General features: G+C 49.8%; 1 protein-coding gene across 1 annotated transcript in view; it reads left to right on the forward strand.

The window, feature by feature from the left end:
- TBX19 (T-box transcription factor 19) overlaps positions 1-21,631 on the forward strand; it is a 26,212-nt gene extending 4,581 nt beyond the window's left edge. Inside the window, exons 2-8 of the mRNA XM_034666692.1 lie at positions 6,160-6,424; positions 7,744-7,878; positions 10,343-10,404; positions 11,540-11,601; positions 13,250-13,438; positions 15,688-15,823; positions 19,022-21,631. Of these exons, the coding sequence (XP_034522583.1) occupies positions 6,164-6,424; positions 7,744-7,878; positions 10,343-10,404; positions 11,540-11,601; positions 13,250-13,438; positions 15,688-15,823; positions 19,022-19,307 (1,131 nt within the window). The 5' untranslated portion in view covers positions 6,160-6,163 and the 3' untranslated portion in view covers positions 19,308-21,631. The remainder of the gene's footprint in view (positions 1-6,159; positions 6,425-7,743; positions 7,879-10,342; positions 10,405-11,539; positions 11,602-13,249; positions 13,439-15,687; positions 15,824-19,021) is intronic.
- Positions 21,632-21,832: the final 201 nt, after the last annotated feature.

Raw genomic sequence — 21,832 nt, forward strand, 5'->3', positions numbered from 1 at the left:
AGTGATTTCAGAAGTTTATACATTATGCTGTGCTCACCACAACTGCAGCTGTGTCACAAAATAAAAATAATTATAACATTCTTGGCAGATGAAGTACTAAAGAGAATAAAGCGATAAACTATTATGTAACTTTTCACAAAGTTTCCCCCCTCCCCTTTAAGTAGACTGCACACCAGCATGGAGCCCAGTGCAGGGCCTGAACTCACAACCCTGAGATCAAGATCTGAGCTGAGATCAAAGGTCAGACCCTTAGCCAACTGAGCCACCCAGCTCTCCCCATTCTGTAACTTTTCAGATGTGTCCTTCTAAAAGCTAGGGCACTTTGACTTCTTTACTTTTTTTTTCTTTACTTTTTAAAAGTGCTTTATTGTGATCATTCACAGACCATGCAATTCACCCAGTGAAAGTGTACAATTCTGTGGTTTCTGGTATATTCACAGGGTTATACATATATTCCCACAAATAATTTTTTGAACATTTTCATTATCCCAAAAAGAAATCCTGTATCTCCAGCCATCACCCCCCCTTCATCCCCCGTCCTACTCAGCCTTGGCAACCACTAATCTTCTTTCAATCTCTATGGATTTGCCTACTTTGGACATTTCCTATGAATGGAATCATACAATATGTGGTCCCTTGTAACTGGCTTCTTTCACTGAGCATAATATCCTCAAGTTTCATCCGTGTTGTAGCATTTTTATTGCCAAATAATATTCCCTTACATACATGGGCCCTATTTTGTTTATCCATTCATCGGTTGATGGGCATGTGGGCTGTGTCCACTTTTTTGCTCTTATCAGTAATGCTGCTGTGAGCATTTGTGTACCAGTTTTTATGTAAATGTGTGTGTTCACGTCTCTTGCACATGTGTCTAGGAACGGGATTGCTGGGTCATATGGCAGCTCTGTCTTTAACTGATTGAGTTTGGAAAACAGACTGTTTTCCAAAGAAGTTCTTCCATGTTACATCCCCACCAGCAATGTACGAGGGTTCCGGTTTCTCTACGTCCTCGTCAACACTTGGTATTGTCCCCTTTTTAATCACAGCCTTCCTAGTGAACGGGACATGATTCCTCACTGCACTTTTTTTTTTTTTTAAAGATTTTATTTATTTATTTGACAGAGAGACAGCCAGCGAGAGAGGGAACACAAGCAAGGGGGAGTGGGAGAGGAAGAAGAAGCAGGCTCCCAGCGGAGGAGCCTGACGTGGGGCTCGATCCCATAACGCCGGGATCACGCCCTGAGCCGAAGGCAGACGCTTAACGACTGCGCCACCCAGGCGCCCCCCTCACTGTACTTTTGATTTGCATGTCTCTGATGGCTGATGGTATTGAAAGTCTTTTCATGTGGTCATAGGTTCTTTAGAACACCAGGTGTAGCTCCTGAACATAGCATGAAAGGAGAGAAGCCATAACGCATTCCCTTATTCTGGAATTAAAGGTCATGCTACGTTCTTTGTGAGACCTAGCATGATACTGTTAGGAGAGAGGGCAGAAATGAAAACTAGACNAACACAAGCAGGGGGAGTGGGAGAGGAAGAAGAAGCAGGCTCCCAGCGGAGGAGCCTGACGTGGCTCGATCCCATAACGCCGGGATCACGCCCTGAGCCGAAGGCAGACGCTTAACGACTGCGCCACCCAGGCGCCCCCCTCACTGTACTTTTGATTTGCATGTCTCTGATGGCTGATGGTATTGAAAGTCTTTTCATGTGGTCATAGGTTCTTTAGAACACCAGGTGTAGCTCCTGAACATAGCATGAAAGGAGAGAAGCCATAACGCATTCCCTTATTCTGGAATTAAAGGTCATGCTACGTTCTTTGTGAGACCTAGCATGATACTGTTAGGAGAGAGGGCAGAAATGAAAACTAGACCCCCCCCACCCTCATTTTGCCTTAGTCACACTGGTCTTCTCTTTCCTCAGTAGTCCTCAATGGTCAGGCTTATTTGGACCCCAGGACCATTGTACTTGCTATTCCTTTTGTGCGTAGTTGCTTTTATAGACGTCATTTCTGGTGTTTGTAGGACTCATTTCTTCTCCTTTTTGGGTCTTAGCTTACTGTCCGCCTGGACCTACTAAGATGCATCTAGAGTAGTTTCTCACTCTTAATTTCACTAGGTGACATCACCCACTTTGATCCTTCATAGCACTCTTGCAATTTAAAAATATCTTCTACATTTAAAAAGAAACCTGTTTACATTTTTTGTTGCCTGATCTCTGTGTTTCAGTGTAAGCTTCGCGAACAAGACACTGGGTCCGTGTCTTTTTACCAGTGAATCCCCACCTAGGACAGTCCCTGCCATAGAGCAGGCACTCAAAAATCATTCTTTCGATGAGTGAATAAACCTCTAATTAGATAGTTAGATTTGGGTAAACATTGAGGGGACTTTCCCCTTCTTTGTGACCCATATTTATTTTCTAGAAAAATCAAAAAGGAGAGACACTGTGTTGTACACCTGAAACTAATGTAACGTTGTGTGTCAACTATACTTCAATTGAAAAAGAGAGAGAGAGAGAGAAGGTGTGGTGAGTGTAATGAAAGAGAAGGCAGTGGGGCAGGGTCAGAGGAACATGGACTCACTTCCTGAACCCCAGTCTCCTCGTCTGTGAAATGGGCATAATAACATTTACTTCCATGGGGCAAAATAAGACTTACATGAGATGTACATACGTTAAGTCCTGGGTGCAGAGTAAAATTCAGTATTTAGCAATTGCCATTTGAAAACCTGTCTTTCATTAAATCATCTCTTCAATCTTAAGGCAGAATTACAGGAAACCCTCATATTTCACACCCTGAAGATAACAGCCATGCCATATGCTTGAGGGGCTGTTTAGAGTATGGGGAGGGTATGTTATATGAGCTTTCTTTTCTTTTTTTACTTTCACACGTACTACATATCCTTACTGAGAAAACTTTCCGTACTTTTTAACTTTATATGTGAAATGACAATTGCACATTTCGTTCCTGTGTTTTCTTAAAACAAAACAAAACAAAACAAAACAAAACAAAACAAAACAAAACAAAACAACTTAAGCATTCCAGGAAAAGCAATGGACCAGAAATCAGACCATCTCTCTGTGTACCTCATAGAAACAAGCCAGGCTCCTGGCTGTCACAGTGACCCAGTGTGGCCCCTGGGATCATTTCTGAGGTCCACTTTGGTGATTCTTTGCAAATGCCATTTGTGCTTCTCAGGGGGCCTCTGCTTTCTATATTTGGCCAATATTATTAACATAATTGAAAACGTTGAAATATGTTGTGGAAGGGCATAGTTTCGTCTGATATGAAGAGAAGAGAATAGATGAAATCCTTCTGTTGAAGAAAAAGCAAAAGAATATGCAAGTGGACGAATTTCGATGCCACAGGTCGTGCCCGAGGGGAGGACCATCATTTTCCTTTACACGAAAGTATCATCATGTCATTAAGGGATGGGAGTGACGAGCTGAGTCACACAGCGCTCAGGCAGGACCTGGACTTGAGATGCATTATCTGATGTGGGTTTTTCCCGTAGGAGTCCCATTTAATTCATATACTTGTCCTAACCTCCTATTTAGGTTTTCTCTCCTTGAGCCCGCCAGGACCGAGGGAGGGGAGAGACAGCTCTGCTGGGAGCCGTGGGAGGGAGGGAGCCCTCAGCATTTCCCATGCATAATCCCAAGGCCAGGGTCTCCTTTTGTTTTTATTATTTTTAAAGATATTATTTATTTATTTTTGAGAGAGAGAGAGAGAAAGGACAAGCTGGGGGGAGGAGCAGAGGGAGAAGCAGACTCGCCGCTGAGCAGGGAGCCCAATGCGGGACTCGATCCCAGGATCCCGGGATCATGACCGGAGCTGAAGGCAGACACCCAACCGACTGAGCCACCCAACCGCCCCAAGGCCACAGTCTCCTTGTAAATGACTATGATCCCAGCCGGAGAATAAAAGCTGAGGTGGTGTAAGTTATTAATTTGCTGTGTTTTTGAAAAATAATTCGTATGCCATCAAATTCACCCTGCGTAAGTATACAATTCAGTAGATTTGAGAATAGTCCCAAAGTTGTGCAACCATTATCACCATCTAATTCCAGAACATTTTCATCACCCCTAGAAAGAAACCCAAAGCCATGAGCAGTCGCTCCCCTTTCTGTCTAGAGAGAAAAGTGGAGGGAAGTGGTACCTGTCAGCCAGGTGGGAGGGAGGTGAAGCTGATGTCCTTTGTGTTTCGAACTTCCAAAGTCACTGCCCCCAGGTAGGATTCTGGAACAGAGGGAGAGCAGGGCCCGCTGAAGGGCCGGGATGTGATGAGGGATAGCTGACACTTGCAAAGTAGTCATTAGGTGGCAGGCATTAGAATAAGCACTTGGAAGAAGTGCCTATGCAGCTCTTGCCACGGCTCAGTGACGCTGGGTGAGCGAGACCGTGAAGTTGAAGCCTGGAGAGCAGCTTCAGGAAGGCGGGAGATGGAGCCCGACCTTCACTCAAATCACCCTTCTGTCTGGCCTCTCAGAGGGACTGTTGACTCCTTGCTAATGGCCGGAGCAGAGACGCGGACCAGAGACACGGGCCAGGCTCTGTATTCTGCACAAAGAGATGGGAAGTGGTCTCTGAGGCAGGGCATTTAGAAAAGGGGACTGTGGGGCTGCGGGCAAAAACCGAACCCCTCCATGCATCCTCAGTGGGAGGACTAGGTTGGAGGAGGAGCCAGGAAAGGAAATATCAGTGAGGTGGGCTGAGCCAAGGGAAAAGGAGTCCCATCTATGTCCGGATTGCTCAGGACGCCCGCATAATGTCAGCTCAGAAGACTGGGAACCTGTGTGGCTGGAGCCCATCTCTAGGTCTGTCCCTTGTCATCCATCTGTCAGCTCCTTCATTTTCCATACGTATCAATTCCCTTCTTCCTCTCAATGCTGGGCACCTGCGTCCATAGTAGGAGGTCCTTGGTTACCCTCCCGATCTTCTCATGTGCCCCTCCCTGCTTTCAGCACCCCGTTCCTGGCATCTTCGGACCCCTCCCCTCAACAGGCAGCCGGTCCATCCCAGCGTCAACCTCAGACTCCTGCCCCATTCACCTCCCAGCCTCGTCAGAGCGCCAGTCCTCTGACTCCCCCTACCCTCCCTCCCTTGCACCTCTCCTGAGTTATTTTCTCAGGAGATGCTCTATACCAGCACATCTGAAGCTTTAATGTTCCTGTGACTCACCTGGGGATTTGGGAAAAGCACAGCTTCTGATTAAGTAGGTCTAGACTGAGGTCTGACGTTCTGCATTTCTGATGACCTTCCAGCTGATCCTGATGCTCCTGGTTCAGGGGCCCCTTTGAGCAGCAAGTGTCTAGGCTCTGGATGGTCCGCTTCTCCATTTGGGGATTCAGATTTTAAAAGAGGTTTTTATAAATAAGGCAGTATCTGAGGCAGTCAGGTGGTGTGTGTGTGTGGGGGGTTGTCTGGAAACCAGGTCTCTTAAGGATCACTGGGAGCAACTTAGTACATTTGGTGAAGGAAAAACAAACCAGAGGGAACGAGAAGCCAGATGAAGGGCCTCTGCAAATATGTGAGAGCAAACTTGCTGGTACTGCCCTGGGGGACGGCAGAAGGACCAAGGAATCCAGATCGGCGCACCTTGGGCACAAATTCCCACAAAATGCTCAGTGCAAGGATGGTTCCACGGTCATACCAGTTCAGTGCGTGCACAGTCCCTATCTTCGCAGGGGTTTATACTGCACATCTGTATATTAAAGGCTCTGAGAAGTCATGCAGGGAAGGAACTGGTCTAACTCTACAGAGCCAAGCATTCCCTCACTTCCTTGACCACGGAACCACGTTTTCACTGTTCCTGCTATTACTGTCATTCAGAACTGGTGTTTTTTGTGAAAGGGGGAAGGACTGGTTTGTGGCATTAGAACGTGGTATCTGATGGATACATTTTGGACTTTAGGTTCCTCCGTCAAATGACTACACCAGTGGTTTTCAGACTTTAAAATGGAGCACGATGGTTTAAAGTAAAAACCCCGATATAAAGTGCATTTGCAAAAAGAGGCTCTGTGGGAATAGGGGCTGCTGCCCTGGGCATTCTCTGCACCCCCGAGGCTCTCCAAGGCAGGTCTCCTCCAGAGATAGCTGACGAGGCGCCAGGTGCCCCGCACCCTAACATCCCTCCCGGGACCCCGTTTCTGCCTTTTCTTTTAGACGGATGTTCCCTGTCCTCAAGATTAGTGTCACGGGGCTGGACCCCAATGCCATGTACTCCCTCCTGCTGGATTTCGTCCCCACGGACAGTCACCGCTGGAAGTACGTCAATGGGGAATGGGTGCCCGCAGGCAAGCCAGAGGTCTCCAGCCACAGCTGCGTGTACATCCACCCGGACTCCCCCAACTTCGGGGCGCACTGGATGAAAGCGCCCATCTCCTTCAGCAAAGTGAAACTGACCAACAAGTTCAATGGAGGTGGGCAGGTACGATCGGGTCGCCCGGCCACCCGGCCGCCCCACAGCGCCAATCAAGAAATATCAAGGGTGCATTTAGGCAATTAGAGGGGTCCTCACTGGCCTCTTCTCCCACGGAAACCAATTATTCCCTGGAGTCCAAATGTGAACAGGAATAAACAGCTCTTAATTGATGCTTTCAGTTTTTAATGGACTTCCTGATGTTAAGAGAGTGAGAGAGTGCAGTAGTTTACTTAATCATCAAGGGCCCTTTCATAGTTCTGTCTTGTGTGTGGTGCTTTTTACTCAGCCCCGGGAGGGAATGTTGGTGGGTACCTGGGTTCTGTTGTTCCCTCTCCTCTTTTTTGGTGTAAGTGGCATGTTGGCAATAGACACATACCTTAATAAAAAGCTGTTCCTAAATGAAATAATTACTGCCTCCACTGGGGCATTATGATAATTGTCAATAGAATATTGAAGCGGCTTTGGGTTTTCAGAAAAACAAACAAACCTTAAATAAGGAAGGTTTTATTTAAGGTCTCCAATTAGAGTAAACAAGAATTCTGGGCTTTTTTGTCTTTTGTTTTCTCTTGGGAGAATTGCGAATACTGGTGTGCCACGTAGGGCTGTGATTCATGTTAGAAAATGTGGACAGTGTGGGGGGGCAGCGCCGTGGCTGGGGAAGAGGCTTGCCGTCCCTGCTGTTTCGTGTTGTGAGCCTCTCAGCCCTGGGTCTTCGTGCCTCGTCTGACCCCCATGCCCAGCCTGCGGGGACCCGGGAGCTCATGCTTCAGCAGGAGGGGGTGAGCCACCCGAGTCCTGGCCGTGTTCGGAAGGTTCCAGTTCTTCAGTAAAACAGGAAATTGAAGAGTAAACGGTTCTTGCCTCCCCCCTTTCACAACGTAAGACTTTCAGTACACCTCCGTGTGAGTCACAGGGGACGTGGCGTGACCGGCAGGTGTTGGGTGTCATCACGCTTCAGGTAGTCGCTTGCGACATGCAGCCGTGCCGGTATTTTGAGATCTCAGGGTTCCTCCTATGAAGAAAAACAGTATGTCTTAATGGACCAAAATCCACATTGTTGTTCTGAAAATAGGGAGAGAGAGAGAGGAAAAAAAAAAGACGGCAGGATTTGGGCTGAGAATGGACACTCCTTAGAATAACTTTCTGGCAAGCCTGACATAAGCTCTGATGTTAGGCTCTCTGGAAGCTTCCGGAAAACTGGCCCCCCTTCAGTTTGCAGATGAGGGAATGGTGTGGTGGCCCTGACCGGGCTGGGTGCTGGCTCTTTGTCACCTGTGCCACTGTGGGCTCTGTAAGGCTTCTCTTTCTCTCCTCCGCTTTCACAGATAATGTTGAATTCTCTGCATAAATATGAACCCCAGGTTCACATAGTGCGCGTTGGAGGTGCCCATCGAATGGTGATGAACTGCTCCTTCCCTGAAACCCAGTTCATAGCTGTGACGGCCTATCAGAACGAGGAGGTAAGCGTGTGCGGGGCGCGTGTGGAAGTGTCCCCTGGAAGGGTGTGGGAGGATGGGACCATGTGTGCATGAAAGGTGGGTTTTCCAGGATCTCAGAGATCTCGGCAGAGATGAAGTTGAGCAGTGAGGTAGCCCTCTCCACTCCCTCTTGCTTGTTTGCCAACAGCCCTGCCGGTTCTTCCTCTCCGGGCATGATGTTTGGGTCCATTTGCACACTCGAGAGCTTCCCAGGTCGGCTCATCGTCAGAAGTGCTGGGGGAGGGCTGGATTCTTCCTGACTAAACTTACAAAAAAAATTTTTTTTAAAGTAATACATGTTTATTAAAGAAACCCCCACATAATAAATAAATAATACGGTAGTATGTTCAGTGAAAATGAAAAAGGTAAAAACGATCTCTTTCTCTCCTGCCTTTTGAATCCCACTCCCCAAGAACACTACAAATAATAGCTTCAAGTGTGTTTTCTCCCCACACATATTCTATATCTATATAAACGTCTATGAGAGTATGGACTGCCTCACAGGGATTGGTTCATGTTGTACACATTAGTCTGCAAATTTCTCTTTTTTCAGGCACATCTCTTTTTCTGAAGTGCCTGCAGAGGCTATCCCGTATTTCAGGCAATCAGCTCCCCACCGATGACCATTAGGTTTTTTATAGTCATTTTATTTGCTATTATAAATAATGGTGCAAAGAATATTCCAGAACATCCACACCCACTGTTGTTTGCTGGCATGGGTGGACACCTAGCAATGGCACTGCTCTGTCAAGGAGAGCGCGGGTTCAGAATCCTGAGATATCGCCAAACTGCCTCGCTCCCAGAGCGTACTCGGCTCAGTCCCTGCCTGTTCCTGACCGTGCTGATTATCAGCCCTTTGCAGCTTTGATAATCTGATGGGTAAACAAACAGACACCCCTCCCCCCAAAAAAACCCCCAAAACCAAAGGAACGCAGGGTATCTCATTGCTGCTTTCACCTGCATTTCTTTATTTGGAAGCTTTTAAAGAATTTGGGCTCCCTCCCAGCCAACTGAGTCCGAATCTGCAGGGATGGTCCCTAGAATCTGTAGTTTCTAAAGTCTCCTGAAAGGATTCTGATGAGCTTCCGGGCTTGGAAAATACTGCCTTAGTGCCTACAGGTAAAATTGCGCTGTTGATTGAACTCGCCTCACAGATGTGCAGAGAAAATATAATTTCTTTTCTACAAGTAGCCTGGCCTCTTGCCTGAGCCCCTCTAGCAGGCCGGTGGGAACAGAGGTTAGCTATTTGATCATTTCAACAGATCCTGTCTTTGTAGGCGGAAACGTGCTGTGTTGAAGACGGCCTGCCCTCTCCTGCTTCTCTTCCTCGGATGCAGTCTGGGTCTTTGAGGGGAGGGTGTGGCTCTTGCAACTCCAGAGAGTGTGTGTTTGCGTGTGTTGGGGGGTGTTGGGGACTATGTCCTAGCTGCCTGATGCCATATTTCAGCCTTGATAATGCCCCATGGGAATCAAGCCCAGGAAAACCCAGTCTCAGAGCCTCCCCCTGCTGCCAGTGCTTTCCTGCCGAGTTGACGTTGCTGCACCCTGAGAGGGGAGCGGGTCTGTGGGTAGATGCTGGTCTCACTAGGCACCGTGACCTCTCCAGGTTTAGACCAGGAGAAAGACCCGGACATGCCCATCAGACCCTATGGCTCTCCTCCCTCTTTTGATTTCTTCCCCATTCCCGGGTCAGAAAGAGTGGTGCTTTTATTTAACTTTTCTTCCTTCTACCAGGCCTTTGCTGAAATTCACATTCTTTTCAGTGCTTTCTTAGTGAGCAAAGATTTGGTGACTCCGGCTCCCTGCTGGGAACACCGCGATGGGCATCCCAGATGTGTGTGCGGCCCTCAAGCCCGTACATCCCACGGAAAGAGCCCATAAGCAAATCTACATCATACGTGTGTATGATGTCTGGTGGTTCTGAAGGCCGTGGGATGCAGTGACAGCGGGTGGGAGTGATAAACTGTGTTTCTGTAATCTGAGTCCCCGAGGAAGTGATCGCTTCAACTCAGGCAGTGATGCTGGACGGTGCTCTCTGGGAGACGTGGATTCACACCTGCCTCCCTCTGACTTGTTCCCGGTGACTAGAAGAGTAACTGATGTGAGGGGGGTGTTCAATATGGTTTTTTTTTTTAAATGGATGAATATATAAAAGAAGGAATGCTAGATCTAGCACTTCGGGCTTTGCATATTTCTAATGCTTTGCCCTTTCTTTGCTCACGTCACACTGCGTTTCCCATTTTCACCACGGGCCACAACACAATGTTCTTTGTCAGAGACAGCGCACTGGTAATTTTGGGCAGAACTGAACAAAGAAACACGGAGAGGGAGACCAAGAGAGAGGGATTATTCTGATTTTACAGAAATTCACAGGTGAAGATAAAGGGTTCGATCTGTTCACATATGTTCCGCTCTCACTAACTCTTCTTGTCTTTGTAAACGTAAGATCACAGCTCTCAAAATCAAGTACAACCCCTTCGCCAAAGCCTTCTTGGACGCCAAGGAGAGGTGAGTGGAGAAATTTCAGTAAAATCTTGCAAGCTGACTTCTGCATGTGTGAAATTAATGCTTATCTGGAAAGGAACCTGCATTACCTTTGATAGAAATAGGCTTGTAATGTTCAATTCCACAGTCAACAAAATCAACAAAATTCAACACACTCCTAATCATCTGTCCCTTGGACCAGGGCTCCAGGAGAACTGCTAACTGGCAATGTTTGGTCAGCTCTGTGTTACTACCGATTCTTAAAAGTAACACAAGCACATATAAAAAAGTAATTAAGTGATTTAGATTTTTAATAATTCACTCTGCCCTTCCTCCAGTGCTCTCTGAGTAGTATGGTTTCAAGAATTCTTTTTTAACGACATGTAGCCCAGGAGAGGGAGTGATGCATATGACTAGTTCATAAAGGTGAGAGCTTCCTATCTTTCAGGTCTGAGACTTCGGGGATGGTGAATGGCAGTGCTGCCACTTGAGGCTGCATCTTCATGTCTTTCCTTTCCATTCTAGGGGAAAAAAGAACATTGGTACTTAACTGACTTCCATGGACAGACTTTGTCTGTCCTGTTCATATTGGATTTAATTGAATTTCAGATAACTAAAAGCCTAAGGAAAATCTCATGTGTGGGATGAACAGGACTTTGAGTAGGTCTCCTGACTCCTGACTCGGAGTCCTGGCTTTGCCATTTCCTGGCTGTTTGATCTTACAGGAGTCACGTCGCCTGTCTGAGATCCACTTTTTACGTCTGCTAAGTGGGAATAGCAGTTATTTTCCTCCCAGGATTGTTGGTGGATCTGGCATATCACAGATGCGCTTGTGCCCCGAAGTCTGACACAGATCCTAGCTGCTATTACTGCTTGAATTTCGTCAGGCAGGAGCAATGACCACAAACCAGTGAGATCAGACTAGTAGGGGTAGCTGTAAATATGGCAAATTGGAGTCGCATTAAATTGCAATTCAAAGAGGAATTGCACATTAGATAAAGTACCCTGGGTGAAGAAAGGGGGAAAGATCTGCGATAAAAGGCGTTTGATTTTCTTATTCCAAGAGATGTATTGCTATCCAAGGAGAGTTTGGGGTAGATTTTCCTCTGGACTTGTATGATATGCTGGACAGCCATGGCACACTTTCGCTGTCTTTCAGGAATCACCTTAAAGACGTTCCGGAAGCTGTCTCCGAGAGCCAGCATGTGGCCTACTCTCACTGTGAGTTGGGCAAACACTGGGTGGGATGTGCCTGGGGGGCACTGGGAGCCGTCTCCCACCACACCCAGACACTACCTGTCGCGAGTGCTCATGGCCCATTCCAGGGCTCCTCTCAAGACTCAACAGACAAGACTCAAGACAAGTGTATGCCCTTTCCAGAATTCCCAGAGAGAACCGGTGTTCCTGAGGGGCTGGACCAAATCTCAGGCGGGAGATAGGAACGGGAGTGATGGATTTCTCAGATGGGCGTTTTCATGTCCCAGCGGCTAAGGACTATCTCAAGTGCATTCTGGGAGTATCTCCTACCTCTCCACTCTCCAGTCTTATCAGCCCGGCCTGGGTCGCCCCTGCTCTTAGCATTTGCTCACTTTTGAATTGGTTCCCACCGCGATGCTTCGGGTGGGCTGTGGCCTTGCACGTGGGGAGGAGTCTGGGTGGCGGACTGGACAGCCACAGGGTGAGTTGAGTCATACATTGCTGGGGACTCTGCAGGTGCTGGGTGTCCTTAACAGGGCGCCGGCCTCCCCATGTCTGGATAGGCAGGGGGGACCCCATGAGGGAGGAAGTCCCCGAGAGCTGCAGCAGAAACCCAGGCCAGTGGTGTCAGGGCGGAAAGTTAACCCTGGTGCCAGAGAAACTTCAATGAGGATTGTCGTGGTTTGCCCAGGTGCTCTCTGCCGTTGCCCCAGCTCCATGCTCTCTCCTCGCTCCTTCCCCTGAGCCTTTGCGCACGTTCCACTGCAGGGCCGCAGCGTAGCACAGAAAGGGAGCAGCGCTCGGGAAAGTACTTTTTGAAGTGAGCTGGAAAAACAAGCCTTTTGCAACAGTCCTGGCCCTGGGTGCAGAACCGCATCTTTATTAAGCTCACGCATTGCAGTCTTCTCAGGGAACTTCTTCGGGCGTGTCCGTTACTTGTGGTGAGCCAAGTGCACAGGAGCCTGGTTCCGGGCGACCCCGTGCCTGGCTCGGCCCACTGGACTCCTGCATCGAGAAAATTGTCTTTCTTTCCTTTCCAATTTGGATGCTTTTTCTTTCTTTCCCTTATCTTGTCTGTCTTTTTCATTCAAAACCAAATTTCTATGAAATGTTTTATAGCCTTCCAGAATGTTCTGCAAGATTCTTGCATCAGTGTGTGCTAGCCAGCTCCCCTGTTTTTGCTTCCAGAATCCTCTGTGGGGTGGTGAGGGGAGCCATTGTGGCTCCTCTTGCTGGGAGAACTGCAGACCCCTTCCCACTGGGGAGAGAGAGACAACTCCCGTGTAGGCCCACGACACATACCCTGGTAGCTGCAGCTGACACACATCTAACATCCCCTTCTCAGACTGACTTTAATTTAACTCAAGTAAGTCAGAAGCAACTTAACCTTTGCATTTCTGTAGCTTATTCATTCAAATGGTCTTTTATATAGCTCTGTCCCAGCGTTCCTCAGGAGGCTTTCCAGACTTTGAAAGGAACTGCCATCCTTGTCCTAAGCAGCCCGCCTAGCCGCTACCGTGGAAGGGGAGTGGCAGCGGGGGTGGCCTCCCTCTCTCCTGGGCAGACATTCAGTGTCGCTCACACAGGGACATGGTACTCGAAGTGTCTGGAGACCTGACTTCTGGTGTGGAAGTTCAGGGTCGGTCCCCGTGTCTTCTCTTGTCTCTTCCAGTGGGAGGCTGGATCTTTTCCAATCCAGATGGAGTGTGTGCAGCAGGAAATGCCAATTACCAGTATGCTACCCCCTTGCCTCTGTCTGCTCCCCACACCCACCATGGCTGTGAGCACTACCCTGGCCTCCGAGGGCACCGGCAGGCTCCCTACCCTTCGGCCTACATGCATAGAAACCATTCTCCCTCAGGTGTGTGGTTTTGCTAATTAAGCCCTTGGGGGTGTGGGTCTGCGGGGGTGGTGGGGGTGCAGAGAAATGGTAAACAGCCAGTGGTAAAAAGATGTATCTAAAGACGGCATTCTTTGCATCTAATATATGTGATAGTTCGTATATTATTATTTTCATGTTTTATTTTATATACTAATAGTTGATGGTGTAATTATGATATAATTATTATGACATGTAATTATTATGACATTATTCGTGTTTTATACTGGTTTCCTAAGACAGTCTTCTGGGTTCTAATGGGCGTGAAGGCCTTCTCCCAGGGCGCTGGTGTAGTCAGCGTTTCGAGGTGCGTCTCTAAAAGCCAAGCTGGGGGGGCTCTGGAATCCTCAGCTCACTGCCATCCCATGGCTCTTTTCTACGCTCGCATCCCATGGCTTCATCCAGGGGATCCTGGGCCCAGTATTGGCGAGCTTTTAGGAAGATCTCTGGGAAGCTGGGTGACTGTACAGGCAGACCTCTGTTTGGTTCAGTTGGAGGCACGCAAAGCGAGCCTTGGTGACATTTGCATTCCACTTCGTTTTTGAGTTGAGGCCGGCGGTCATGCGCTTTCTTCCGCATCGGCTGCCGCCTAGCCTGCCTTGACCTCGCGGAAGCCAGACCTCGGCTGCTGGCTAGATGTGCAGGGAGGGAGGAAGGGAGAAGGGAAGCCAAGGGTTGACGTCTCATTCAATGACTCAAGCAACAGCTGTTTCTGGAGGGCTGTCTATGCGCTGGGTTCTGTCTGTGAACAGACTAGAAGAATACCCTACCCGACAAGAGATTCTAGTCTCACGTGGGGACATCAGCACTAAATGAAAGGAAGAAGTAAGATTCGCGGCGTGGGAAGTGGAGGGGAGTGTTCAGATCCCACCCTTCAGGACACCCCGAGCTCTGTGTGCAGAGGGCTTTCCTTGTCACCAGCTGCCTGTCTGTGTCCCTTCACATGCTGCTCCCAGCAGCCTTGAAAGCTGCCGCCAGGAAGGAATGAAAGGGAACATAATGATATAGGAAAGTGGGCAGCGTTCTTGCTCTGCCTCTTGGTTCTTCCCTGTGGTCAGCGCATTAAACACAGCTTCTGAGCACCTGCAAGGCGCCAGACCCCTTTCTAGACGGTGGGGATAGGAGGGTGAGGAAGGTACAGTTTCTTCCCTGAAGGAGCTCCGGGCTCCATGAATGCATAAGGAACGAATCATAACAGGGTCGTGAGAGCTCTTGTGTGGTCCTCAGACCTGTGGCATCACCGGGGAACTTGTTAGAAACGTAGACTCTCGGGTTCTCCTTCTGAAAGAGCCCACATTTTAACAAGATCCCCGGGTGATTCTCATGCACGTTACAGTTAGAGAAACATTCTGTGAAACACACAAGCCAGGGTGCTGTGGGAATGAAGGGAAAAGAGCTGCGAGAGCTGCTCAGAGGGGTGAACGTTTCAGTTGAGATTTGCAGGATGAGTAGAAGGGGACAGAGGTGGGAGTGGGTGGGAGTGAGGGTGGATGGCAAGGGACGCAGGAGAGGCGAAGGGCACTCCGGGGAAGAGCGGTGTGAGCAAGCGCGTAGCGGGAAGAGGACCTGGGGCGTCTGGGGGACGCATTTGGAGTAGAGGGTAGTGGGAGAGGTGGAAGACAAGCTGAGGCTGAAGGAGTTGCAGGTGCTCCATCTTGAGGGGCGGTGACTTGGCCAGCCAGGTGTATACACCGGAATCTTCTTCCTCGCTCTCCTCTTTCTCCCTCCTTCCTCTCTCTCATATAGACACGATTTATGCAAATGGAGATTCTAAGACATAGAAGACACTATTCTTGAGCTGTTTCAATTGACTTGGGGTTGCTGAGAAGAATAAGGGGCTGGTCCTCAGAAATCTCATCTGGGGCACCGGCGGGCCCTTCGGCTTGTGTAGAGGGGGTGCTGACTTGGTCCGTTCTTATAGCGGAGCGAGTGTGGTCGTGTGAGTCAGACAGATCTGTGTCGCAAAGGGCAGATCGTCCCACGTCTCCGAGCCTCGTCTATAAAGTGGAGAGGACAGGTTGTTGTTGTGACAATTAAAATAGGAATGGCATGTGGCATATGGTTGACATTCAGTATATCTGAGAGCCTCTGTCTTTTCTGTTCCCCTCAGAAAGTACGAACAAGTTATTGGCATCAGTAGCACAAATCATGGGTATATGTTGCCGTAAAATAATACCATCTTTATATGTTCTACGCGCTCCATCAACTGAACTGTTGTTATTTTTCCAAAGTGAATTTGATAGAAAGCTCCAGCAATAACCTGCAAGTTTTCTCCGGAGCTGACAGCTGGACTTCCTTGTCCTCCACACCCCACACCAGCATCCTGTCCGTACCCCACACCAGCGGGCCAATCAACCCAGGGCCTAGGTAAGACTAACACCAGCAACTTGCTCATCGGTGGTCTTGAGCGTTGACATGAGCACTGGAAGAGACTCAAGTTCATTCTTCTTCCTAAGGTGGCTTGGTCCAAGCCATCGTCCTGACTCTTAAGCCACTAGGAAGTGAAGGTGACAACGGGATGGACTTTTCTTTCCCAGAGAGAGGGGAGGGGAAGCACTTGCTCAGCCCTATGCTCTTTCTTTAGTAGCTTTGGTATTCTGTTTTTAAAAGGAAAGACATTATGGCCTGGAATCATTTGTCCTGAACCAGTCAGAAATATTGTAAACTGTCGCAGTAGCAGATAGACACTGACTGTAGGAGGATTGAAGGAAAAATGTAAATAGACACTGAGAATTCAAGATGCAGGATTGTCCGTGTTCTCATAAGCCACCCGTCCTAACGGGGACAGACTGTGGGTGCCTGGCCCAGAACCCACGTAATAGAGCAGAGTGTAGCCTGTAGGACCCACAGCATAACTTGCACACCAGAGCCCTGCGTTGCGTTCTGACTTCTGGAAATGAGTGTGGGGGAGAGGACAGGAAGGGACCTTGGAGTTTGATGGACGTGGGCTTTAGTCCCGGTTCTATCTCTTATTGACTTTGTGCCATCAGGCAGTTTTCTTGGCTTCACTGAGCTCCAGCTTTCTAATTGCTAAAATGGAAATAGTAGGAGCTGCTCTGTAGGCCGTGGTGAGCCCAGAAGGAGAAAATGCATTAACATGCTTGTGAGCAGGAGCTTTCTATATAAATGTCAGCTGTTACGTTCAACATAGGCATGCAGAATTTTGAGAAAGTCTTAAAAGGGATTCGGAATTAAAAGGTGGGTCTTGGGAGATGTCCAACGACTTGTGATTTGCCGGTCTAGAAAACGTTCGGAGAACATTGCATTTCGGTCTGCAGCAGGGCTGCTCACGCTTAAATGTGTGTTAGAATCACCTGGGATGTTGTTAAAATGCACAATCTGATGAACAGGTCTGGGTTGGAGCCTGTGATTCTGCCTTTTAACAAGCTCACGGGTGTTGCTGTACGCTTGGCCTTGGTGGTTTTGATGCTGATGCTGCCGTGGCAGTCAGGGTCTCACGCCGTGCTGCCCCATGCAGCCGCCACCGGCCGCCCGTGGCCACCAAACCCTGTAAGTGCAGCGGGTCCCAGGGCAGGTGTGCTGTAAGTGAAACACACACGCGAGCTTGAAGACGCAGCAGGAAACAGAATAAAAATCTCAGCTTTTTTTTTTTTTTTTTTTTTTTACCTCGGATGCATGTTGAAATGAATATCTTTGGTTCCACAGAATATGATTAACAATAAGTTTCGTTTCTCTAGTCCTTTCTTTCTCTTCTTTTCTTTTGTTTTCTTTTTTAAATATGTGGCTACTAGAAAATTCAGGCTTGTGGTTGTGGCTCACATTTTGTGTCCATTGGACAGGGCTCAAGTGCATTCTGTAAGGGAAAAGCATGGATTCGGGTTGTGGTAGGAAGGGAGAAAGCGAGTCCTTGAAGATATTAAATAGTCACGTGGCAGGTTCTGTCCTAGATACTTTATGGAAGCCATTTACAGCATCAAACACATCCACAAGGCTGGCATTAAAATTCTTATTTTACCATTGGATACACTAAAGCTCAGAAGCATTAAAAATGTGCTGAAGGTCATGCAGAAAGAGGTGTAACTGGTGCGTGGTTTTCCCACTAGCCGGGGAGGCATGCGGAAGGGGCCCGGCCCTGAACGATGCTGTGGAGTGTCTCTTCTGGAGATCAGGCCCCAGGTCTCAGCAAGCCGGCTGCCTGACACCCAAACCAATGACAAGCAAGCACCCAAAACCTGGGCTTCTGCTTTGGTTCCCTCTGGCCCAGTGAGTCTGTAGTCTCTGGACTATGGCAGAGAGCACAGGTGACATTGTTCCCTCTCGTTCCCGTTCCCTCGGTAGCGTGTTTAACCCACTACTGACCCCGTAAAGATTTTGCTAGAGAATAGCAAACATGCCTGGGACCGGCACCATGCAATGAGCCTATTCTCACGCAGAGCAATATCAGGCGATGTGGAGACTCTGAGACGCCAGGACATAGGGACGACCGAAGGCTTAGAGCATTGGCATTTATCCCACCTGTTCCAACAGCAGGTGTCTTCGTCTATGTTCAGGTGCAAAAATTGCTGCCCATTACGATCCACTGGAAAGCTTTTAGAAGTCCTGATCCCCGGGGTGCCTGGGTGGCTCAGTCTCGGGCTCAGCCTTGGGCTCAGGTCATGATCCTAGGGTCCTGGGATCAAGTCCCACATCGAGCTCCTTGCTCAGTGGAGAGCCTGCTTCTCCCTCTCCCTCTGCCACTCCCCTCCTGCTTGTTGTCTCTCTTTCTATCTCAAATAAATAAAATAAAATCTTAAAAAAAATATATCCTGATCCCTGGGCTTCATGCCACAGTGGTTGACTTGGGATCCATAGCGGCAGGACCCAGGCATTAGTATTATTCTGGAACTTGCTAAGTGGTTCCAGTGTGCAGCCAGGTTTGTGAGGCAGGGCTTTAGAATAAGAGAAGGAGGAGGTGGTCTAGCTCCCCAGCCTTTCTGCGGGGACCGGAGCTGGAAGAGTTAATGCTAACCACCACCCTTCGGTGAGTGTCCTGTGCTAAGCACCATCGGCTCATCTTCTCCCTCAGTCGTCGCAACAGCGTCTGTAATGCGTGCATAGTTATCACCCCACATCTTGAAGACGAGGAAGCCGAGACTCAGAGGTGCGCGTTGGACCAAGGTCATGGCGGCAGGAAGTGGTAGAGCTGGGAGGCAAACCCGGGGGTTCGGACACCTGCGTGTCCCGGTTGCTACGCTGCATCAGCTCTCTTGCCAGTGAGAGGCGTCCCTCGCAGGCCTCGCCGTGCAGATCCCCGCCTTTGGCTCTCCTGCTCAGCCACGCAGGCTGCAGGGCAGGCTTCCCGAAATGAAATGCCGTGTTCAAATCAGACTCGCCAGGGGCAGGGCCAAGTGTGGAAATGCAGGTCAGGACACCTCATCATATGCATTTCACGGCTTGCCTTGGCTTCTACACAGAAACGGGGATATTCTGGGTCAGAGCTAGAAAGAAAGCCGTGGCTAGGCGCCCTCTTGCGAGACCTGGGCCCCCTTGCGCTGTGTACGTGTCGGGCAGCTGGCCGGCCTCTCTGGCAGTGTCGTCAAGCATTCTGTGTCTCTGTCTCCGCAGCCCCTACCCGTGCCTGTGGACCATCAGCAACAGTGGCGGGGGCCCGGCCGGGCCCGGCCCAGACGTGCACGCCAGCTCCCCGGGGGCGTTTCTTCTGGGGAGCCCAGCTGTGACTTCGCCCCTCTCTGCCCAGGCACCCACTTCGGCGGGAGTGGAGGTTCTGGGGGAGCCCTCGCTGACCAGCATCGCCGTGTCCACCTGGACAGCGGTGGCCTCACATCCCTTCTCGGGCTGGGGTGGCCCGGGAGGGGGAGGGCGCCATTCTCCTTCCTCACTGGATAGTTAGGCAGGATCCCAGGGAAGGTGTCAGCGGAGAACCTTCTCCGTATAGAGCATTTAGAAAGCCCATCTACTGATTCGAGTGACTTAGACTGCAGGGTCTCCTCACCCAGTGAGCTGGAGGGTGGGGTGGGTAACGGGAGGGGCTTTAGTTTGCTGATGCTCCCTGATTTCTTTTCGCACTTCCCTTTTTCTCTGCAGCTCATCTGTGACGTGCTTAGGTAACCAGGGTTCATGGAGTACCTTCCTTGGCCCTGCCCCTTACTTTCAGATGATTCTAGAAGGCCCCACTTCCTGTTCTGTGGAGGTGATGCAAAGCTGTTAAGTGAGCTCCGAGTTGGCCTGACTAAGGCTTCCTAGCCTTGTGCAGCCCTGGAGAGTATCTGTGGCCACAGGGCTTCTGCTTTGAGACCACGAGAGGGTGTAAGTCCCCAGAGTAAAGTTTTCAAACATAGAGCTAATCATGTATTACAGCAATGTGCCTGGAATTGAGGAAATGAGATCATGTCCTTCCCTCACTCCGAAACCTTCTATGGCTCACCATTGCCTACAGAACGAAGTCATACCTCCTGACTACAAGGACACCCCCCCACCATCTAGGCTCAAACCACATTTCCAGCTTCTGTTCCCTTCATCATCAGTGTACTTTCCCACCTCTATGCTGTCCCCGTGCCTGAAACACCCTTCTCTGTTCAGTCCCACCTGTGTGAGGCCTGCCCATCCCCCGGGGACTGGCCGAAGCGCCACGGCCGCATCAAACACCTGACACGCGTCAGTACACGTGACCTTGCCCGGCTGCCTGCCGTCCCACAGGTATTGCCTCTGTTATTGAGCTTGCCCCATTCTGCCTGGTGTTCTTGTTACCTGTGAGTGTGTCTGTCTCCCACTAGACTGTGAGCCCCCTGAGGGTGAGGACCATTCTTGTCTTTGTACCCACAGCACCTGGCGCTGTGCCTAGTCTATCGTCAGTGCCCAATAAATTGACCGAGTGCAATTGCTGTGCAATGCGCATGTGCTAATACGACAGCCCCGTGGGGCCCGCTGGGAGGCAGAGCTCGGACACACACGTCTGTCGGTGTTGGGAGCCCAGAACACGCTGGGTGTTTCCCCGGGGTCCCTGTCTGAGGCACAGCCAATCTGCAGGGATTGGCGACCTGGAGACAGTGTGGGCTAGAGTGGTTACTTCCAAATATCGGTCCTTGGATCCCCGGTGCCCGGCTCCCCAGGAGCACCTGTTAGAAACACAGATTCCTGGGCACACTGCATCCCTAGGGGATCAGAATCTTTACGGCTGGTGTCCAGGCATGTCAGCAGGTGCTCCAGACGACAGTCGCAGAGCCACGTTTGGAACCGACTTGCCTGGAATAGAGAAAGGAGTTATCAATCTCGTAGGAACCTCATTGCAGATGAGTTTCGACCTCTGCCCCAGGCAAGGTTGTTTCTACAGCAATCACGTAGCCAGTGAGCAAAGTCACCGTTTCCTTGGTTTGCCTTTTTCCTCTTCTGCCGCTGCTGGATGTGCTGATAACTATGGGAGTGAAGTTTCCAGACCTGCGTGATGCGTAGCTCTCCCGGACCATTATCATGCAGTGCTGACGGAGCGGTCACGGGGTGGGGGGGGCATCCCTGAGGGAGTGGAAGAAGGTTCTGCTTGGACCCTGGGAGTGGTTCAGTGGCTCCCACGCAAGCCCACCACACGCCAAGCCTTAGTCTGGGGTGTCCAGATGTGACACCATAGCATCCTTGGCTCTTTCCACAGGGAAGGGTCCTTTACCATGCTGTGGTTAGCACTCCCTGATCTTTCTGTGCCATTCCATTTTTGGACTCAGCTCTGGGAACAGTGCCACTCCAGCCACGTGGTGTCCCGGGAAGCCACTGGACACTCTCAGGGCTGCCTGCCCAGCGCTCCAGGTCCCTAATTGACGTATGAGTGACTGAGGCTCAAAGGACCAACACGGCCACTCTTTGCAAAGCTGCCTGCTTAGCACATCCCTGAGGCAGGAGTGTTTTCAGTCCCCTAGTTCACCTGTGACTGCGTCAGAGGCCATTAAGATATTAATATATTAGCATGTCTGCAAGATGCTATTTTGGTTAAGTTTTAAAAAGTGGCCATTTCTTATTCTGTTAGAAATTCAGGCTACGGCAGCCTCCAGCTGCCCCGCAGGCCAGGCGTAGGGTCCGCACTGGGCACCAAAGCCGTGAGTCACGCACCCGAGCTCAGCAAGCACGATTACGTCCATGAACCTGTCTCCAGTCTTGCCCCTTCTGCCCACCTCCCCCCAGCCTGGAGCGGACGGGAAACGTGGCCCAGGTCCGAGAACAAAAAGAAGGTGGGGCGCCTGGGTGGCACAGCGGTTAAGCGTCTGCCTTCAGCTCAGGGCGTGATCCCGGCGTTATGGGATCGGAGCCCCACGTCAGGCTCCTCTGCTATGAGTCTGCTTCTTCCTCTCCCACTCCCTGCTTGTGCTCCCTCTCTCGCTGGCTGTCTCTATCTCTGTCGAATAAATAAATAAAATCTTTAAAAAAAAAAAA

Source organism: Ailuropoda melanoleuca, chromosome 8 (genome assembly GCF_002007445.2).
Source record: "Ailuropoda melanoleuca isolate Jingjing chromosome 8, ASM200744v2, whole genome shotgun sequence".
Taxonomy (NCBI): domain Eukaryota; kingdom Metazoa; phylum Chordata; class Mammalia; order Carnivora; family Ursidae; genus Ailuropoda; species Ailuropoda melanoleuca.